Consider the following 22,054-nt stretch of genomic DNA (forward strand, 5'->3'; position numbering starts at 1 on the left):
TTCAAGTGTCTCATTTGTAATTGAGACTAATGATTACAGTGCGATGGGCAGGCCAGCTGCTCATTAATTAATTTCTAATTAAAAGTGCCTGCATCCGCGGCGATGACTAAGGAGAAAGGTGGCGAGTCGTCGGCAGTGTCGACTCGTCCGAGGAAATTCATTTGTCCCCGCCTGGTGGCCCTTTCGCCCCCACCCCGAGGACCCCCACGGCCGCCGGGTGACCCGCGCGCGTCTGCTGCCCGGCCGGCGCGGCGTGGTGGGGCTGACGTCAGAGGCGCCGCCGCTTAAAGCCGCGCGCAGCTCACTTGACGGTTCTGGCGACTCGTCTTTTTTCCCCCTTCCTTTTTTTTGTGTGCAAAATATGTATTTGTGTCGCCGGTGCCAGGGCGGTCGATCCCAGAGTCCCCCGGAGTCTCTTCCAGGCGGGCTGCGGCGACCCTCCCACTGCCAGTGGAGAAGGGTGCTCGGCCTGGCCACCACCCGCCCTGCTCACCTCCCCAACTAACCCGCTTCGCTTTCCCAGCGCCTAGGAACCCACAGCCCCGAGGAGTGGCGGCGCCACGCCCGCCCCCCGAGTGCAGGACCCCGTCGGCCCCGCCCACCGGCTCGCCATGTCCTATCCGCAGTTCGGGTACCCCTACTCCTCGGCACCCCAGGTAAGGGGGCCCCAGAGGTCGCACGGGCGGGCTGAGGGACCCAACGCGGCAGGTCCGTGCCATGCACGCCCAGGTCCGCGGCACTGTGCCACTGTCACCTGAGGCTCCAGATCCGAACCCACAGATTTCCTTCCTCGGGGTGGCGGGGTGTTGAGAACCCGAGAGTGGCCGCCCCGGGACCTGCAGCCTGATGGCACGTGGCAGGCGCGCGGGGTGGAGCGCGCTGCGAAAGGACAGGCCCGACATTCGGGGCGCGCCTCTCCCCCCACCCAGTTCCTCATGGCCACCAACTCCCTGAGCGCCTGCTGCGAGTCCGGAGGTCGCTCGCTGGCCGAGTCCGGCCCCGCCGCGCCGGCGCAGGCGCCCGTCTACTGCCCCGTGTACGAGAGCCGGCTGCTGGCCACGGCGCGCCACGAGCTCAGCTCTGCCGCGGCGCTTGGCGTCTACGGGGGACCCTACGCGGGCTCGCAGGGCTACAGCAACTACGTGACCTACGGCTCCGAGGCGTCCGCCTTCTACTCGCTGGTGAGCCCGGAGGGCGGCCCACACCCCCGCCCGGCCTTTGTGCACGCCCCGGTGCCACTGTCCCGAACGCGCACAGCTGGAGGGGCCCAGGAGCGCTCCGCTCGGCGGCACCGCGCACACGAGAGGGGCCCCGGGCTGGGGCTCACAGGCCAATGGTTGTCAGGTTCTGAGCACCCCCTGAGCTCTTTGAGAGCGTCGGTTCCACCTCCTGGGCGCCCCCCTGAGCTCCGGAACCCTCTATTCCTCTCCACTTGTCCTGCCTCAGTTTCCCACCCTGGCGCCTCCGTTTGCACGCTGCGCCCCTCCACTCCATTCTTCCGGACATCTCCCCCAGCTCTTCTCCACCTGGGCCCCATTGGGAGGACAGGGTGGTCTTGATGTGGGCCACCCGAGTCCCTGTGCTCGCAGGCAGTTCACAGCCTCCTGCCCCTACAGAACAGCTTTGAATCCAAGGATGGGACTGGATCTGCTCATGCGGGCCTCGCGCCCGCGGCAGCCGCCGCCTACTACCCCTACGAACCAGCGTTAGGCCAGTACCCATATGACAGGTGAGTCCCCACGCGTCAGCCCACAGCGCGATAAGCCCCGCCTCCACCCCATGCTGCCAGGTGCTTTGGAGGCCGGTCTGGCCCGTAGCTATAGACCACGCCCCAATGCTGACGTCACGGCCTTGATACGGTAGGCCCCGCCCTCGCCCCTTGCTGCCAGGCTTTCCCGGAAGGAGTTTGGCCCCGCCCCATGCTGTAGACCACGCCCCCAGCTCCAGCGCGCCGCCCAGTGCGGTAAGCCCCGCCCCAATGCTGCCCGACTCTTTCCGAGACTGACCCCACCCCATGTGATAGGCCACGCCCACGGCACTATAAGTCCCGCCCACTCCACACTGTCAGGCTCCTTCAAGATTGGCCCCGCCCCATGCAACCAAGCACGCCCGAGTTGAAGCCACGCCCCAGGCGCGCTAAGCCCCGCCCACCCCGTGCTATCAGACTCCTCCAAGACTGGACCCCCCATGCAACAAACCACACCCTCAGAGCAGTAAGCCCCACCCCTGCCCCAGGCTGTCACTCTCCTCCAAGAAGATTGCCCCGCCCCTTGTTGTAGACCACGCCTCCAATGCTGCCGGCCCTACCCCCAAAACGATGAGCTAGGCCCTTAGCAATGGCAGAGGAGCTGGAGGTGGAGCCTCCCACTGAGTCCCTTTGGGGTCCAGGCTCAGCTCTCCCTCAAATCCAGGTTCCTTAGGAGTGCATCTTCCTGCGCAAACTCCAGGGACAACCCCTGCCCCCTCCTGAGGTCCTTTTCTCCCGCTCCGGGTGGAGCGAGATTGGCAAAGAGGTTTCCCAGAGAGTCCCAGAGCTGCTCTGTGCTCTTACTGCGCTACAAGGCCTTTTCTGCCTGGAGGGAACAGTGGTGGCCCCTATCAGCACAGGCCCCAGTAGTCTGGGACTCAGGAGGAGGGCGACACCCCTCTCTGCTCTGGCGTCTGGAATTCATCTCTGTTGCCCGCGGGCACAGAGGAAGGCCAGCACCCCAGGGAGTGGGGCCCAGGAGGCAGCAAGGCCACGGGGCCTGGGCCTGGAACCCCGAGGCCACACCATTGCCCAGCCTGTCCTCAGGTACGGGACCATGGACAGCGGCACACGGCGGAAGAACGCCACACGGGAGACCACGAGCACGCTGAAGGCCTGGCTGCAGGAGCACCGCAAGAACCCCTACCCCACCAAGGGCGAGAAGATCATGCTGGCCATCATCACCAAGATGACCCTCACGCAGGTGTCCACCTGGTTCGCCAACGCGCGCCGGCGCCTCAAGAAGGAGAACAAGATGACATGGCCTCCGCGGAACAAGTGCACGGAAGACAAGCGGCCCTACCCGGAAGGCGAGGAGGAGGAGGGAGTTGAGGAGGAGGCCCGGGAGGAGCCACTGAGGAGCACCAAGGGTGAAGGTGGGTCTGCTGAGGGGGTTCTCTCGGGATGAACAAGAGGGAATCTCAGAGAACCAAGAGGAACCTTAGAGAACCGGGGGTACCTCAGAGACCCAAGAGGAACCTCAGAGAATCAAGGGGACCTCGAAGAATAACGGGACCTTGGAAAACGGGGACCTCAGAAAACCAAGAGGAACCTTGGAGAACCAGGGGAAGACCTCAGGGAATCAGGGGGACCTCAGAGAACCAAGAGGCATCTCAGATAACCAGGGGGTCTTGTAGAAAGGGGGGGAGCTTGGTGAACCAAGATGAACCTCATAGAATGAGGGGACCTCAGAGAATCAAGAGGAACTTTATTAACAGGGGGACCTTGGAGAACACAGGAGACATTGAGGGTAAGGGGGACCTTGGAGAACGGGGGTGGGGGGGAATCTCAGAATCTGACAGACAACAAGGGGAACCTTGGAGAATGGGAGTATCTAACTCCATCCTGGATTTAGGTGTACCTTTCAAGACCACTCCCCAGAATGGGAGGGTCTCGGGAAGGTACACCTAAATCCAGGGTGGAGTTACAGGAGTATCTCAGAGAACCAAGAGGAACCTTGGAGAACCAGGAGGGACCTCAGAGAATCAGGGAGACCTCAAAGAACAAGGGGAACCTTGGAAAACAGGGAGGACCTAAGAGAACTAAGGGAACCTCGGAGAATCAGGAAAGAACTCAAAGAACAGAGGGACCTTGGAGAACCAGGGGGGACCTCAGAGAATCTGGGGGACCTTGGAAAACAGAGGAGAACCTCAGAGAACCAGGGGGGACATTGCAAAATAGGGGGACCTTGGTGAACCAAGATGAACCTCATAGAATGAAGGGACCTCAAAGAACAGGGGGAACTCAGAAGAACCAAGAGGAAGTTCGGAGAACAGGGGAAACCTCAGATAACAGAGGGGACCTCAGAGAACAGGGGGGACCTTGGAGAACATGGGGGATCTTGGAGAATGAGGGAACCTGATAGAACAGGGGAGAACCTCTGAGGATGGGGGAACCTCAGAGAACTAAAATGAACCTCATAGAATCAGGGGGACCCTGGAGAACTGGGGGGGACCATGAAGAACAAAGGGAGCCTCAGAGAATGGGGACCTAGGAGAACAGGAAGACCTTAGAGGACAGGGGGGACCTAGGAGGTTGAGGGGCATCTTCAGCAAACTGGGGTTGGGGAGGAAAGGCCTCCAGACCTTGTTCCTGAACCTGAAATAGCCAAAAAGAAAACCCCATGCACTGTCCCAACACTACACACGGCAGCATCACACACTCCAGCCTCACACACCAACACCACACCAACACATACACTCCACCACATACCAACACACTCCAACATCACAAATAGCAGCACGATACACAGCAACATCATACACCAACACACACCAGTATTACACACTTGGGGTCCTGCTCACAGCTCCAAAGCTCATCCCATAACCTCTGGCCAAGTCAGGCTCTGTGACCCTCACCTCACTGCCCCGCTGCCTGGGGCTCTCCCCTGGACAGAGCCTGCCGGCAAAGACGAGAAGGACCTGGAACTCAGTGACCTGGAGGACTTTGACCCGCTGGAGGCCGAGCCCCCCGAGTGCGAGCTGAAACCGCCCTTCCAGCCCCTGGACGGCGGCCACGAGCGCGTCCCGGCCACCGGCGACCGTGTCGGCGCCCCAACCCAGGAGACTTCGGGCACGCTCCGGCTGCCCCTGTCGACGGGCGGCGGGGCGGCGCGGGAGCAGGACCTGGACCGGGCCCGGAGCTGTCTCCGGAACGTGTCGGCGGGACCTGATCCGCCGCAGCCAGGAGCAGGGCCCGGGCCGCAGGCCTGCGACGCCAAGCTTAGCTTCGCGCCCGCCGGTGCACCCACGGGCCTGGAAGCCAAGCCGCGCATCTGGTCACTGGCGCACACGGCCACCGCGGCTGCCGCCACCGCCCTGGGCCAGACTGACTTCCCCTCGTGCATGCTCAAACGCCACGGGCCCCCGGCCCCCGCGGCCGCCGCATCCTCGCCCGTGACTCCCGCCACCGCTGCCGCCGGGGCCCTGGACCGGCAGCAGGACTCCCCGGTCACAAGTCTGAGAAACTGGGTGGACGGCGTCTTCCACGACCCCGTCCTCAGGCACAGCACTTTGAACCAGGCCTGGGCCACCGCCAAGAGCGCGCTCCTGGCCCCGGGGCCCTTGGGACGCTCGCTAGGGTCCGGCGCGAACGTGCTGACCACACCCCTGGCGCGCGCCTTCCCGCCGGGTGCGCCCCGTGATGTGCCGGGCCCCGGTGGAGGCTCCGAGGAGCTACTGGCTCTGCCTAAAGCCGGCGGGAAGCCCTTCTGCGCCTGAGCCTAGCCAGATCCTAGCCTAGGAGCCTGGGGCGCTCAGGATGGGGCGCGTACACTCCTGGTGTCCGGCTCCCTAGGGCGCACAGTGGAGCGCCCCGCAAGCCCAGGAGGCGGGCCGGGCTCTCGGTGTCCCGGGGCCCCCAGGACAAGTCCTGCGGTCACCAGCACAGCCCGACCTGCCCACCGAAGTGGACCTGGTCCTTCCGGACCTAGGTCCGAGCCGGGCGGAATGCAGCGGCCTCCGACGCGCCAAGTTTACGTCCCAAAGTTTACATGGAAAGGCGCGCGCGTTGCGCGCCCCGGCGGGTCTGAGGCATGCCGCTTTCCAGGATGACCCGCCGTCCCTTCTCCTCTGCACCCCGTCTCACCGACAGCTTCCCCGCGAGCTCACACGAATGCACACGTAACGCGATACAATTGTTTTGTTTTTGTTTTTGTTTTTTTCTCTAATGTCTGTGCGCGCTGGCGACCGCCTGCTTCGAGGCTAAATACAGCAAAACCAATAAATGAGTGGTGATGTTTGCATCGCAGAAACGAACGCGCTTCCCGGCCGGCCGGGGTGGTAGCCCCCTCCCCCGCTCCCAGGAGAGGAGTGGATCGGGGGAGATGGGGATAAAATGGGGGCGCGCTGATGGCGATCCTATTTCCAGGCCCCATTGCGCATAAGTTTCCCAGGGAGGGGACCTTCCAACTCCCGTGGTTCCAGGAATCAAAGGGTGGGGGTGGTTTGGGCATCTCTGCCCAGAGGCCCTCGCTCCTGCCTGGGACATGCTCCTAAGACGGCCCTCTGCTAGCCCCCTTTTTATTTGTTTCTGGACCGCGGTTGTTTGGGATGACCTGAGGTGGGACTGAGGAGCTCAGGTGCACACGGAGGAGACGGGGCGTGGCGGGGCGCAGGGACAAGTGGAGAGGAGAGCTAGAGCTGGTGGTGTCAGAGGGCAGAGCCACCGGTTTGTTTCTCTGGGGGACCTGATGCCTAATCACACCCACCCACCACCCACCAAGGCGGGAGCTTCCTGGGTGGTCCAAAGATCTGGATATCTCCCTGCTCAGTCGCGCCTCCAGGGAGCTCCAAGATGTCCCCTGCCATGAGAACTTCTCAAACGCCAAGGGGCCCTAGGGGAGGGGAGATGAAAGACATAATCGGGGGCTTGCAGGGGCCTCTGCGGCCTTCCTGGGGCTTCGAGGCCTAGGGGGAGTCTTCCCCCAGGGGCCTTGTAAAAGCGCAAAGCCCTTGGGGAACGGAGACGCCCGGCTGCACCCCAGAGAAAACCGGAGAGGAGGCCGATCCAGCGCCTGGTTGTGCGCAGGGGCCCCCCGCAGGCTTGAGCCTAGACGCTCGCACCCGGGACCCGCCGCGGGGAGCCGCCCGCCCCGCCGGCCCGGTAATTGGATTGTATCCGCCTGCGCTGTCACCGTATTGACTTTCCGCTCTTGGATGATATTATCGAGGCTCGGAAGCTCGCCGCTGATGTCTGTCAAACGGCAGCCCGGCAGCCCCCGGCCTGGCCAGCCAGCATCAGCGAAGATAATTTGAAGTGAAATTTTCATTTTGACAGTAAACCCCTCAATTTCTAAAGGCTCCGCGCTCCAGAGATCGCCGGCACGGGCAGGCTTTGCAGAAAGCCCACGTCGTCGACTGAAAAGGGCAAAAGAACTCGAATTAGTTGTAATAGATAAAAGGGCAAAAATAAAGAGTCAAGGGTACTTGACAGGAATAGCGAAAGTGGAGTCTCTAGGGAGACGCTTCTGGCCCAGGCTGGGGCGCCAGGAATTTTAATGCGTCTGAGCGCGCCCGCCCCCACCCAGACGAGCGGTGCTGATGTGGGGCGCGGTGAGGGGCGCGGGCCGGGCTGGATGGGCAGCTGGCAGTGGAAGGGTGAAGGGGAGCTGGGAACCGGGTCTCGGGTTTCTCCCCCCAGGATAAGGAGGCATCTCCACTGTGTAAACCCATCCTCCTTTTGCGCTCCTGGATGAACCAACCCCCTGGAACAACCCAGATGCCCAAGAGAGTGAAATGGAGACTGGAAGGCACAAAGGGATCAGCCAAGTCCCGGGGCGCAACTCAAGGGGACATCCGAAAACAGGGCTGTGCAGTGGCCACCCCAACCCAAACTCTTTTGAGTAACCTCTGAAAGTTCTTTGCAGATACCCAAAAGGTTCCGGGAAGAGCCTGGGCAGGCTGGGCGGGCGCTCTGCGGGAGGCCGGAGTGGGAGAGCAATTGTGGGGTGGGTTGGGGAACAGCAATTGGGCCGGCGTCTGGTGCAGGAGGCCGCGCGGGGCCACCCAAGCGTGTCGACCCGGTCCCTCGGAGCAGGGGCCGCTGAATTAACGGGCTCTTGGCTCGCCCAAATCCAGCTGTAATCGGCGGCGCGTTTCTTTTCATTAAGGCACCGACAGCGCGCGCCTCGCCGGGATATACGGCCTCTCCCCACGCCTCCCGCAGCTCCATTAAGACGCTGCGCCCAGGGACACGCGCCGCCCTCGGCTCCGCAACTAAACGCTTTATCGACCCTCGCACCGCCGCTGATGGTTCCATTTTTCCTCTTTTATTTTTTTCTTCTTTTCCTTTTTTTTTTTTTTTTTTTTAAATTTAACTTAAGGGAGAGGCACTACAAGTAATAGAGTCTGAGGAGACACCTCTACCAGAGGCAAAGAGGCTGGCCCTGAAGTGAGGTTACAGGCCATAAAGATTCAAGGGGTTCTGCTGGGCTCACGCCACTTACCTGTCCTGGGCACTGGCTCCCACCGAGCCCACACACAGCCTGTTCCTCCTTTCTCTCTGGGTCTCTCCCTCTCCTTGTGTCACCTTCCCCTCTCTGGGTCTCTCTGGGTCTCTGTCTCAGTCTCCATGTCTCTGTGTCAATCTCAATCTCCCTCTCTCTCTAGCTCTGTGTGTCTCTGTCTCGATCTCCCTGTCTCTATCTCTGTGTCTGTCTCAGTTTCACTGTCTTTGTCTGTCTCAGTCTTCCTGCCCCTATCTCTCTGTGTCTCTGTCTCAGTCTCCCTGTCTCTATCTCTGTGTCTTTGCCTCAGTGTCCCTGTCTCTGTATCACTTTCCCTGTCTCTATTTCTCTGTGTCTCTGTCTCAGTGTCCCTGCCTATTTTCTCCCTGTCACTCAGTCTCTGTGTCTATCTTTCAGTGTGTCTCTGCCTCCTTATTTCCTCCATAAACTCAGAGAGGAAATATCTCCCTCAGCTCCTACCTTCCCTGGGAGACCCTGGGACCATCTGGGGTACTAGGTACCCTCCAGCTCAGATGTCTTTCCTCAGCAGGTTGGGATGTAGTGGGCAGGAAATGGGGAGGACACATGTAAACCCTCTCCCCACAGTACCCAGCACCACCTCCTAACCCCCCAGGCACTGCAGGTACCAGTCCTGGCACTGCTCCATGAATGCCTTAGGCCAAAGGCACCAGATCCCAGTACTGCCCTACTGGAAGGTGCTAGGGGTCCCTGTTCCTCCACAAAAGGAAACACAATACTCAGGAACCTCAGGAAGGGAATGAGAGCCAAAGGGAGGGGAGAAAGGAAGGGAGGGAAGCAGAGAGGGGAAGACCAGAAAGGAGGAGAGGGAATAAAGAAGAGGTGGCAGTAGGGTTGGGCAGCAGAGGGCAGGACAGTCTGCTCTGGCTACCAGAAAGTGGGTGCACCTTGGCACTTTGGGGCACATCAGGGCACTCTATGGTACTGAAAGTATGAGTCCAGGTGGAGTTCAGGAGGTATGTGCTCCAGCTATTCCGGGTAAGAAAAGAGAGATAATGCCCCCAGACAGCTTCTCCTGACCCCACCCCGCATGTAGCATGAAATAATTAACGATGGTGCTGGATGGCGATGGATGGAGGCCTTTGTGCTTAGGCCCCAGCCACGTGGCTTCATCCCCATCCAGCTGGCGAATTTCAGGCCCAGGTAATCCGCGTAATCAAGACTCACTCACATGCAGGCTTCAGGAAGAATCATCTTTATTCATGCCCTTGCCACCACAGGTGTGTGGCCTATGTCAACCTTTCAAGCACAGCTATATTTTGCTAGCCCTGCATCTTATCTCCTGTTAGCCATCTTCCCTCTGGGCTCCATGCGGCCCAAAGATCCAAAAGCCAGGAAGCCAAGCCGGGCCAAGAGAGAAACGGCAAAAGGGCCGAATCCCCTGGCTCAGAGGTTTATCTATCCTTTTCCAGACCCCTCCCAGAAATGGGAGGTCTTGCAGGTAGTTACACCTATTATCCGGTTCCCAAAACTCCTCCCAGATATGGGTGGGTCTTGGGGTACACCACACCCGCATAGCCACAGACTCCCTGAGGGGCCAGCCACCCTCATTATATCCCAAGATCAAGGGTGCTGAGCCTAACTCTGACCCAAGTTTCCAAGAGAGACCAACACTTGCCCAGACATGGGCACGGCAATGCCCTTTGCTTTGGGGACTTTGCAGAGTAATAGAGCTGGGCAGGCAGGACTGCTACCCACTCCCCTATGGTCTAGCCAATGATGAAGCCGTACTCCAGAGAAGACCTGGCCCCAGAAGCCCCCCCTCTTCACTGCTCTCAGCTGAGGCAACTCTGAATTTTCTCAGGTGGGGGACCAGCATCCCTGATCCAGGGACCAGAGATACTGATATCTACCCCCACCTGTGTCCCTGGCATCCCCTTGGTCTTTCCAGGGGTGGTGAACAAGTTCGACACAAAGAGCCAAAATTTTAAACTGTGAGAGTCAGAGAGCCATACCATGCAGTGACCTGCCAAAACAGACAAACACACAAAAGCATCTAATTTTAACAATAATCTATTAAACACATATTGCATTTTGCCATTTTGAGTGAGGGTCAAAATCCTGCAGTGATGGTGAGGGTGTGCTGCGTTCTCCACACTAAGAACTAACGGCAAGATGTGACACAACATGTGACACACGGGTCCCCCCGCTTGCTGGCCCATGCAGTTGTTTCCAAGGGATGGGAGACGAGATGACGCAGCCTGGGGGCGGGACTACACGCTCTCGGAGATCTCTTCTCAGAGGTCCCTCATCAGAAGCAGCATAACAAAATCCAAACTTGGGCCTGGAGAGATAGCACAGCGGCATTTGCCTTGCAAGCAGCCAATCCAGGACCAAAGGTGGTTGGTTCGAATCCCAGTGTCCCATATGGTCCCCCGTGCCTGCCAGGAGCTATATCTGAGCAGACAGCCAGGAGTAACCCCTGAGCATCGCCGGGTGTGGCCCAAAAACAAACAAAAAAAATCCAAACTTGGCAAAGAGCCGCAGTATACAAAATAATGATAAGAGGCTAGGAGCCGCATGCGGATCGAGAACTGCGTGTTCGCCACCCCTGGTCTTCACCATGAGTCCCTTTCCAAAGTGAGATGGGTGGGGGGAGACTTGTTCTCACAGCAAGATCCCTGAGACGGGGCCGGAGAGATAGCATGGAGGTAAGGCGTTTGCCTCTCATGCAGGAGGTCATCGGTTCGAATCCCGGCGTCCCATATATGGTCCTCCCGTGCCTGCCAGGAGCAATTTCTGAGCCTGGAGCCAGGAATAACCCCTGAGCACTGCCGGGTGTGACCCAAAAACCACAAAAAAAAAAAAAAAAAAAAGATCCCTGAGAAGCTCTTCTGTCTGGTCAAAAGGAAAGCAGCTAGAAAACTGCGAGGAGAAACTTGGGCAGGTTTGAAGATGGGGACGTCAGCCTGGACCTGGGGAAAATGCTTCAAACCCTGGAATGACCCAAATCCTGACCAATCCAGAGACTGGTTCCAGAACTACAGACCCAGAGTCCCACTCACTCAGGACTGTAGCAGGGAAGGGCACACATACAGCCCCACCTACCCAGGACCACAAGCACGCTTGGAGCCCCATCTGCCCAGGATATGCTCTTAGAGTGAGGGAGAAATGTTTGCTTTACTTCAAGATCTGTAGTGGATTCTGGTTTGAGATCCAAATGGTTCTTCCACAAGGGTCCCAAACCCAGAAATGAAGTCATGGAGCAGTCCCCTCTCAAGGGGCAATGATGGGAAGCTGGAACTAGGGTGCTGTGGGACAGTAGAGACACCATGGCAAGCCATGTTTCCACGTCCATCTGTCAGTGTTCCCACCTGTATCCATCGTGGGGCCAGAGGAGCTGCAGTTTAGAGTTCAGCTTAGATGGTGCAGGCTTAGCCTCTGAAGTCAGGAGCCTTCAACTATCCTCTCTAATTTGGGGGGCAGTACTCAGGGTTGAGTCTTGCCTGCAGCTCCACCCCAGACCAAGAGTGTAGGACATCCCCGTGCTATCCTGCCAAGTACTGTACCCCAGGTATTGACCCAACCCTTCTCTAAGACAGACAACGTTCCTCAGTCTCAGCCCCAGGTCACTCCAGCCTCACTCTCACTAAGAGTAAGCTGGGGTGTCAGAGCTCAGAGAAGATGGGAGAGGAGCCCCAGGATTCCTGGCCGGGCCTCTATGACTCATCCAGAGATGCATTTAGGCAGGACCTCAACAGGGCCATGCACACAGCCAGGGCCATCCAGCCAGGATGACTTGTGCTCAGAGCTGCAGAGGCCAGGCTCATAGAGAATGGCTGGCACTCACGGACACGGTGCAGTGTGTTCCTTCCAGGAGGAGACAGAATCTTCCCGCCTAAACAGTCATAGAGCAGAGCCATAGAGAGGCTCCTCTGGGGACTCCACAAAGCCAGCAGGGGCTGGTCCGCACCCCAGTGCAGTGTGGAGTCCCTCTCTTACAACGAAGCTGAAAAGGGGAGGGGCCTGGACCCGATATGCAAATATCTGGGGACTCCTATGGGAGACATCCACTCATGGGTCCCTCCGTTACTTGTGCCTCCAGAGAACTAAAACCGCAGGCAGGCCAGGGCTCGTTCCCTAGCTCCCCTTCCCAGAGACCAGCAGCAAGACATGACCCCAACCTCAGCTACTGACTGAGGAAAGAGACACAGGACAGCCCCATCCATCCGTACGCCCCTTCAGCAGAGCTGGAGAAATGTTCCCAAGTGTGTCATATCTATGCATGAGTCTGTGCACATGTACTCACACATGAGCATTTGAACATGCATATGAGTTGTAAGGTGGCATCTATGCTGGGTGCATGTCTACACGTCTGAGTCATAGGCTTGTATGTACATATGTATAAAAAATTCAGGGCTGGTGTCATCTTATACATATGCATGTGTTCACATGTTTGTGTGCATGTGGTGTGTTGTGTGTGCACATGTGTGTTCGTGCTTGTATGTGAGTGCATGTGTGCTTTGTGTTCCTTGGGTGCATGAGTGTAAGCCAGAAGGTATGCCTGGGTGCTGTGTGTGCAAGCACATGGTGTGTATTGTACACAAGTTACTGTGCACGTGTGCAAGCCTATGAGCAAGCATGCATGTGTGGTGAGTCTTATGTGGTGCTTGCTTAGTGTGTGTGGGCTGGTGGGGCCTTCTGTGGGCTCAGAGCCTGCTGATTCCTGATTGGGTTAACAGGAAAGCTTACTGAGAGCCATGCACGAACCTGGGCTATGGGGTACAGGGGAAAACCAGGGCATGGATTCCTCATCCAGAGACAGTGTAGCTGCTCGCCAGCCTGGGGTCCAAGGCAGGGGTGAGGTGGAGGAGGGAGCCTGCAAACCAGGCGACATAGGCAACACCATCCCACATCCAAGACGGAACCAGATCCTCCCAGCGCTGCAGAAACATGTAGACTTGGGGCAGCAGAGAGGATGGGGACCAGGGTCACCAGGGACACTGTGGTCTGGTTAGAGGCAAGGAAAGGAAGAAAAGGAAAACTAAGCCGGAGCCATAGCACAGCAGTAGGGTGTTTGCCTTGCACACAGCCGACCCAAGACAAACCCAGGTTCGATTCTGGCATCCCATATGATCCCCGAGCCTTCCAGAGGAGATTTCTGGGCATAAAGCCAGGAGTAATTCCTGTGTGCCACCAGGTGTGGCCCAAAAATCAAAAAGAAGGAAAAAGGAAAACTGGGGTTTCAGGGAGCTGAACCAAGAGCACAGAGGGATGGTCGGATGTGAGAGCAGAATCAGTGCACAGTGCTTGTCGGGAGTAGTGGCAAGATCAGGGATCTTGGAGAATGTTGGCGTGCAGGGAGTAGAATCAGGGAGCTTGGGGACTGTTCAGCTCCATAAGTGTTGTCATCAGGAACCAGTGCAGAGAGTCCCCAAGGCCACGGCCACATTGACAACTGTGATAGCTGCAGTCAGATAAACAGAACTGTGCAGAGTCAGCACAGTACCCAGGGCTCTCAGGGCCTGTCCTGGCACCTCCTGAGGGGTCAGGGCAGAGAGCTGGCACAACAGAGCAGAGCAGGAAAGTGTCAGGGTCCCCCAAAGTGCACCACAGTCTTGAGCCCCCCAGAGTTGTTCAGTTCCTTGATGCTCTTTAGCTTATTTTGCTCCAGCCATGACGAGCTGCAGCAGCTGCAGAAGAGAGGCCGAAGAGTCAGGGCATGGGGTGCCCATCCCCTTGAACCCTGGGCAGCCCATGCCCAGCCTGCTTTCTACCAGCCACCTTGTCCTGTGAATGGCACCTGGCACCGCTCAGGCCAGGAAGCATGTCCACTCTCAACCACGGCTGCAGCTGGTGCATGCAGCTCTGAAGCCCTGGGACACACCAAGCCCTGTGCCTGGTGCCCAGGACAGGAGTCCTGAGCAGGGCTCCGCTGGCCCTGTCCACCCAAGTGCCACAGGAATCTGCCAGATGGCAGCTGTGCTTGGTTGGCCCATAAAGCCCAGGTCAGGTGCCCCGGGGCAGCAGGGGCAGGGTGGTGGGAGGGCTGCATGTTATCTGGTAGCACTGTTTCTGGGTGCAGAGGAGCTATGTAGGGGTGGGGACGCCTCCCACATACCACAGTGGCAGAGGGTCAGACGTGACGGGAAGGTGACAAAAGGTTCATGCTGACACTTCCTAGCTGCCAGCTGTCACTGCCTTGTTTTGCAGGGCTGGGGAACAGGGAGAGAGAAACAGGAAGGACAGAGTCCCCAGAGCCAGCAAGCACCAAAGCACCAGGACCAATGGGGATGATGGGGTGTGGACACGCGTGTGTGTTTGTGTGTGCCTGTGTGTGTATGCACCAGTGTCCGAGTGTGCTTTGTGCATACATGTTCATGTGCAGGCATGCATGTCCTCATGTACACTCAAGTACATGCATGTGGGAGAATGTATGTGTGTACCTGGGAACCTGTGTGGAGGCGTGCCCATACAGTGTGAGGGGGTGTATCTGCAGATGTTTGTATACTGCAAGGATATTGTTACATGTGGGTGTATACATGCCTAGGAGCATGTGAGGGTTGTCTATGGTACACCACATGCACACGTGTCCATGTGTATACATGTAATGGTGGATATGTGCTTGTGAACATGAGATTGTGTCCTGTGTGTGTGCACCTGTGCAAGTTTGTGTGCTTGCACATCCGTGTGAGTAGACTCTGACTACTGGTGTGCATTTATGCACCATATGGGTGTGTCAGTGCAAACAGTGCCCTGAGCACATGTGAGGTGATGTGTGTGCACCTGTGTGATCAGCATTTGGGGATCCCTACAGGAGTCTGACAAGCATGTGCTCCCTGGACACCCCCTTCCCACTCAGGGACTCAGAGAAGCTCCCCTTTCTCTGGTTGAAGCAGAGTCTTGCTTGAGCCTGTAGACGTGACTAAGCTGGATCACGAGATTACTCTATGCCCCTTCCCACTGTGCCCTCCTCACTGTGTTCTCCCCCACAGTGTTCTCCCCACTGTCTCTGCCATGTGCCCTCCCCACTCTTCCCCCCATACCTGCCCCTGCCCAGCACTGTGGGGTCATCTGGCTCGAACCCAGCTGCTGCTCTGATGCGCCCACAGGTGACCCTGCGTGCCCCAATGCCAGCACTCGCCTCACAGCCTCTCCAAAGGTCACCAGATAACCCGCCCCAAGAGCCCTTATCTCGGCCCTTCCTGCCCTGCTGTCCCCTGAGAAGGGACAGGCCACCTGCCTCCCAGAGAGGGAGGCCCCGTCCATCCCCAGGCATGCTCTCTATGTAGGCTGGTCCTCCCAAGACACTCCCCAGGACACACCCAGGACACCCTTCCACAAGTCACCCCTGCTCTGTCCTAGTTCTTCCATCTGTGCCCCCTTCCTGCTCCCAGTCCCCAAACCTGATGGACCCAGCACCTCCTCACACACATCCCCACCTGTCACTTCCAGCTCTCAGTAGCACTTGGGTCTGAGCACAGCTCCTGGGGCATAAGCACTGTTCTGTGGCCTCACAGCACGTCCCCTCCCATGCTGCAGGGAGGCAGCAGTGGGTGGGGAGCCCAGAGGCCCTCCCAGGATAAGAATGACTCAGAGCTCCAGTGATAGGCACCAGCTCCATGAGATGGAGATGGAGAAACAGAACATGGTCCCGAGCGAGGGCCAGGAACAATGGGCCATGGGGCAGGGGTGGTTAGGGTGGAGAGGCGAGCACTTTGACAGTGACTATGGGACATGACCATCCTGGACAAGGACTGGGTGCTGGAAGGAGGAAAAGTTATGTGCAGGGTACCTCTTTAGTAACAGTACTACAAACCAGTGTCTCTTATTCTTTGGTTTTTTTTTTTGGGGGGGGGCACACCTGGCAACACTAGGGTTACTCCTGGGTCTGTGCTCAGAAATCACTCCTGGCAGGCTTGGGGGATCATATGAGATGTTGGGAATTGAACCTGGGTCCTTCCTGGGTAGTCAGTGTGCAAAGCAAATGCCCTACTGCTGTGCTATCACTCAGGACCCAAACCTGTGTCTACAAGGAAGGAGAGACAGAGAGAGAGAGAGAGAGAGAGAGAGAGAGAGAGAGAGAGAGAGAGAGAGAGAGAGAGAGAGAGAGAGAGAGAGAAAGGTGTCATAGAGGTAAGCATGTGCACAGCAGCAAGGAACCTGCACTGTGGTGAGTGGGAATGCACCCGATCTTGGCAAGCCTGGGACCCTCACAGTAAGCCAGTGATGGGGAGAGAGACCCCAACCAGAGATTCCAGGTGCTGGCTTGGGGGACAGCCCACAGGGACGGGGACAGGCTGTGAGAACAAGATCAGGCTGTGGAGATGAAACAGAACAGGCCATGAAAATGGGAACGGGCTGTGAGGATAGGATAAGGCCATGTGGACAGAACAGGTCATGGGTGCAAGACAGGAACCGGCCATGAGGACGGCCTGGCCGAGGGCCTGCAGGTGGCCCTCCCATCATTGAGCCCCGCCACGGCAAAGGTCATCTGGTGTGGCCTTTCATTTTCCATCGATCAATATTACATTTTTCCTGGGAAAAGCGAGCACAGAGTTACGGCTGACCTTTTCCTCACCCCGCCGGGCCAGCAGCCCCGAGAAATAACAAATGACTCTGTGGGTCCGGGCGAGCCCGACCCCAGACTCAGGTGAGCCAAGACCCTCTCCGAGTCTGTCAGCCCTGTGCAGGGTCTGCCCTTGGCTGCTGAAGTGGCCAGCAGGAGTGGCCAAGGGGCGGGCAGGCAGAGTGGACCAGCTCCCCAAGAACGGATCCTCCAGGCCTGGGGAACTGGAAAGGCCCTGGCTGGGCAGACCATGTAGAGCCCAAGGGCTTGCTCTGTCTGCACCAGGCTTTGCCGTGTCCAGTGTTACAACGCCTCAGCTGTGATGGAGCACCCCAGAGCCTGTTGTTGCCTTTGCATGGGGCTGGATGCTCTCCTGCCTGCTTGTGAGGGAGCCCAGTGACACCAGGGGAGATCGAGACCTGACCCTGCTCATGTGTCCCCACTCACACAGATTCCAGCCTGCATTACCTCACATGACCTGTCCCCCAGGCACATACCCCATGGCCCCCACCTAGGCTTCCTGAGAGCCAGGCAGATTCAGTCACTACAGCACAACCTAGTCAGTGGCTATCACTGGCCACAGAGCTCCCAGCTGGGACACGAATGAACAGGGGGGACACTGAGCATATCAGGGAGCTGATAATAGACACTGGTACTGGGTGTCTGGGCAGGGATGAAGTCAGTCCAGTCAGAATCCTGGGGTGCAAGCCCAGGATGTGACCCACCAAGTGTGCTCAGGGCCCCACAGCTAAAGCCCAGGGCTGAGGGTCACTGGTCCGCAAGCTCTGGATGCAAAGCTTCATTCTCCAGGTTCAGTGCCCCACCCCAGCTGGAACCTCAGGTGATCCTGAGGACAGACCCATCCCTTTGCATATCCCCCTTGAAGGCCTCGTGTGTCCCCGAGTCATACCCCCCAGCTCTGGGGAGGGTTTAGACAGCACAGAAGTGGGGAATCCCCAAGCCTGGGCACAGAGGGTATAGACGGTCAGTGTGGGCTCTCGGTGAGGTGAGGTGAGGTGAGGTGAGCAGACCCAGATGAGGGTGTTGCATAGATGACCTGGCCCCCGGTGCCTGGAGAGGTGGGTTCCTGTTAGCCCCTCCCCAGGGATAGCGACTTTTAACAAGCTTGGAAAGGACATGGACACCACACAGGGCAAATACAGGCCATAGTGCCCACAAGAGCAGTCATGGGCCTGGGCAACTTCTTTCTGCAGGCCAGGCTCCAGGACAGTTGGGATGTCTGCGTGAGCCCCTTCCCACTCCTGCCACCCTGAGGGGCTGGGTGGGCCCCAGGAAGTCAGTCAATTGGGCTGACCATCAACCTCGCACTGGTACCTATGGAACCAAACTGTACTGGAAGGACCCTTCCCACCCTGTTAGAAAACAGCAGCCACCCACAGGGATCTTGGCAGACACCAAGACTCAAAGTGGGTCCCAAACCCACAGGTGGCTGCTGTACCAACAGGTTTTCAGCCTTGCAAGTACATGTGGGGAGTAGTACTGGCCCAAGATCCCAGTGACAGGAGCAAGCAGTGTTCAGCTTCCGGGGGTTGTGAGGGTCACATACCCCTACATCCTCTCCTGTGACCTGTCTAGGACCCCTCATACCCTCTTCCTAGTCTGTCCTGGGACCCCCATCTGCCTTCCTGTAACTCTGTCCAGCCCCCAACCCTATGGGGAAGCTCTGTCCAATGCAGCCCCACTCTGCAGTGAGACTGAGCCCGCCCAACCCCTGATCTAATGAGGCACCGAGCTTCCTTTTAATTACGGGCCCACGCAGCCTTCTCGTCACCATCAGCCACCGCCTGCGGTCCTGGCGTGGAAGCAATTACCAGGCTCCTCTCTTTGCTTCCTTGCAAATGTGACCTTTCCCGGGAAGGGACGTGATGGCGGGTTTCCTGCTGCGCTGAGCTGGCTACAAGCGTCTCACTGCCCCCACCCCCACACGTCAGGGAAGGAGAACCCCACCCTCTTCTGAGATACAGCACACCCAGGTCCAGTGGGGCCAATGGAACAGGATACACCTCAATCTCAGGTGATGGCAGCCACAGGGCCTGAAGATGAAGGTCAGGGTGGGTGCTGTGAGGGCGACGCCTCCTGTGCCCTCTTGGCATCAGGGTCTCATCTTCCCCAATCAGACTATGGTGCCACCAGGCCAGTCCTAGGGTCTCTTCACCAGGGCCTGTGTTCTAGCTAGGGACCCAGAGCCATGACAGCAGCAGAGGGTGAAGTGGCCGGGTTTGAGGAAGCACAGCTTGGCAGGCCTCAAGCCCCTTAGTGTGGGGCCCTCCAGGGCAGACAACAGTCACAACAGGGTCACACAGGGCATAGGGCAGTCTCAGCAACACTGTTGTGGACCTCAAGGGTCCCCGTGGAGCTGCTCTGAATCCCCTGCTGTGCCTTGTGCAGCTGGCATGGTCGCCCCTGAGGGGTCAACATCATGGTCAGGACCCCCAGGGGAGGTGAAAGGTGATGGGAGGTGGGCAGGGGAGCTGCCTTTCTGGAAGGTTCACCTGTCCAGAAAAGCCAGAAGTGACAGAAAACAGCTGGAGGGTCCAGAGGCACAACAGACTCATTCGGGAGTGCTCCTCTCAGCAGGGCTGCCCTTCAGGAGCAGCACCCCTTCCATTTCTCAGGGCCCCTCAGCCTCAGACCTGGGAGGAGCCTGGAGGAGTGAGGGGGGGGGGGGGCTAGGCAGAGTCCCCGGAGGAGCCTGAGGGCAGACCTCAGAGACCTGACTGACCTAAGGAAATCACCCAAGCCCACAAGCCCCACCCCTTCTGTGGTGTCCAAATTTGGAGATGCCCTGAAGATTTCCTGGATAACTGTAAAATAAAAATATCCACAGGCTGGGCCCGGAGAGATAGCACAGCGGTGTTTGCCTTGCAAGCAGCCGATCCAGGACCAAAGGTGGTTGGTTCGAATCCCGGTGTCCCATATGGTCCCCCGTGCCTGCCAGGAGCTATTTCTGAGCAGAGAGCCAGGAGTAACCCCTGAGCACAGCCGGGTGTGACCCAAAAAAAAAAAAAAATATCCACAGGCTGGGTGAAGCCGCCCCAGGCACCGTATTTCTAACCCCTCGGGCAGATGGGTCTGATGAAGCAGGTAGTAGTGAAGAAATAATACACCAAGTAGTGAGGAAAATTAACCGGAGTCAACCTACTTTTTTCTTCAGGGTCTCTCTTTGCCCTGTGCTTTCTCTCTCAAACCCAAAGCCATACTCTTTTATTATCCAAAACCCCGGTGGAGGAAGTCCTGTAATCCAGGAGGGCTTTTACACACCAAAAGAGGTTAGGGAAAAAGGAAGTTGGGTGAAAAGGTTCACCTACTATAACTGACTAATGACTTTCTAGAGAGTTCTGTCCCTGGCCAGGTCTACAGTCAAGAGTGAATGGAGACAGTGCCAGCCCATCCTATGCACAGAGACCATCCACCAGCAGTGCGGGAGTCCTGAGGGCAGAGACTGGGGGGTGGGGCGCCTTAGGTATCAGAGCAGACCTCGTGTCCCTGAAACCTGCTCCTCAAGGGAATCCTCGGGGCATGTGATGTGCAGATGCTCTGGGCCAAGGGCTCCCTGCCAGCCAGACCAGCAGAGCCAAGACAGACCCAGGAAGCTCCGCAGGTTCAGGGGCACCTCTTGGATCAGAGCCAGGGGTTCAGTGGCAGAGAGGGTGTCAGCCCAGCCAATCAGGAAGGGACTGAGCTCACCTAGGATGCTCTTGCTTCAAAGTCTTTCCAGCTCCCCAATAAAGAGCTGGCCAGGGGGCCCGAGAGATAGCATGGAGGTAAAGCTTTTGCCTTGCATGCAGGTCGGTGGTTTGAATCCCAGCATCCCATATGGTCCCCCAAGCCTGCCAGGAGCGATTTCTGAGCGTAGAGCCAGGAGGAACGCCCCCCCCACCCCCCCGAGCGCTGCTGGGTGTGACCCAAAAATCCAAAGAAAAAAAGACCAGGAGACAAGCTCCAAGCTGAGAGAAAAAGAGGGCTCTGGACCAGCGCACCCCCTATGCCAGCCTTGGGATTGTTCCCTGGCATCCCTGTGGTCTCAGCCACTGCACCTTGCAGGTCTCTTGGGAGACTCAGGACCAGACCCAGAACTGGGCTGGGTGCCACTGCCCCCTGGTGGCTGTCCTGGCATGGGCACTGACCAGTCACCACAGGGCTAGTGCTCATGTAGGGTCTTTCACCTGTGCTGGGGGTCCCAATTGCCTCTCCCCTCAGTCTATGTCTGAAGGGACTGTGGACAGTGTCTGCATCTGAAGAGACTGGTAGACCAGTTTGAGAAAACTGTGGAAGGTGTCTGAGGAGACTAAGTACCTATGTCTGAGGTGACTGTGTTGGCGTCCGTGTCTGAGACCATGAACAGTGTACTGGTGTATGGCAGCTGGACTTGGAAATGCCCTTGGATACTCTCACTGTAATGAGTTGAACCTGGACATGACCTCTGGACACACCCCCTTGTCATGCTGAATATAAAGGAAAAACTTGGGACCTTTGGGGAAGCCCAGGATAGTGACCGAGCAGCACCCGCTGGTCCGTAGGGGGTTGGGGGTGCAGGGCACACAGATAAAGTTCTCAGGTAGATGCTGCCTGCTTCGCATCCATTTCTTTTTCCTTCTTTTCTGAACCCAGGCTTCCACCACTGGCCAGTGAATTTTTCTCTCTCTCTCTCTCTCTCTCTCTCTCTCTCTCTCTCTCTCTCTCTCTCTCTCTCTCTCTCTCTCTCTCCTCTCTCTCTCTCTCTCTCTCTCTCTCTCTCTCTCTCTCTCTCTCTCTCTCTCTCTCTCTCTCTCTCTCCCCCCTCCCCCCCCATGGTGGAGGCAGACCTGACTCCAGGAGGAATAGAGTATAGTATATAGAGTATAGTTGATTTCTCTTTCTCTTCTCTTTCAGTCCCAGATGGGCGTTGGTGTGTCTGTCTGTGTAAACTGTAGACTGTCTGTCTGAGAATGTGGATGCATCCTGTAGATGACATTCATTTCTGAAGTGTGGACAGTGCCTGGGTAGACTGTGGATGGTTCCAGTCTGAGGAGATTGTGGACACGAGTTTGTCTAAAGAGACTGCAGAAGGTATCTGTCTGAGGAGACATTTTACCGTATCTGTATGAAGTATCTGGAGACAATGGATGGTGCCTATGTATGAGAAGACTGGGCAATGTGTCTGTGCCTGAGGACAGCAAGGAGCAATGTTGATTGAAAGTTGTTCCAGGGGGGCCGGGCGGTGGCGCTGGAGGTAAGGTGCCTGCCTTGCCTGCGCTAGCCTAGGACGGACCGCGGTTCGATTCCCCCGGCGTCCCATATGGTCCCCCAAGAA

General features: G+C 57.7%; 1 protein-coding gene across 2 annotated transcripts; it reads left to right on the plus strand.

Annotated features, from left to right (window-relative positions):
* The first annotated feature begins 554 nt into the window (after positions 1-554).
* IRX4 (iroquois homeobox 4) lies at positions 555-5,999 on the plus strand. 2 transcript variants are annotated; one of them, XM_049767933.1, is made up of 5 exons: positions 555-656; positions 930-1,181; positions 1,617-1,729; positions 2,717-3,123; positions 4,643-5,999. In XM_049767933.1, exons 1-5 carry the CDS (start codon positions 612-614, stop codon positions 5,464-5,466), a joined length of 1,641 nt encoding a protein of 546 aa, XP_049623890.1. In that variant the 5' UTR covers positions 555-611; the 3' UTR covers positions 5,467-5,999. The 2 variants fall into 2 exon arrangements, with proteins under 2 accessions (XP_049623890.1, XP_049623889.1); XM_049767932.1 differs by having other exon boundaries at positions 2,795-3,123.
* The last annotated feature ends 16,055 nt before the right edge of the window (positions 6,000-22,054 follow it).

Source organism: Suncus etruscus, chromosome 2 (genome assembly GCF_024139225.1).
Source record: "Suncus etruscus isolate mSunEtr1 chromosome 2, mSunEtr1.pri.cur, whole genome shotgun sequence".
NCBI lineage: Eukaryota > Metazoa > Chordata > Mammalia > Eulipotyphla > Soricidae > Suncus > Suncus etruscus.

Bases quoted from the DNA above. Each gene is read 5' to 3' on its own strand.
- IRX4 (XM_049767933.1), top strand. From the start codon at position 612: ATGTCCTATCCGCAGTTCGGGTACCCCTACTCCTCGGCACCCCAG. The intron at 1,730-2,716 runs GTGAGTCCCCAC...CACCCCAGGGAG, and splicing joins GGCCAGTACCCATATGACAG to TGGGGCCCAGGAGGCAGCAA. The intron at 3,124-4,642 runs GTGGGTCTGCTG...TCCCCTGGACAG, and splicing joins GAGGAGCACCAAGGGTGAAG to AGCCTGCCGGCAAAGACGAG.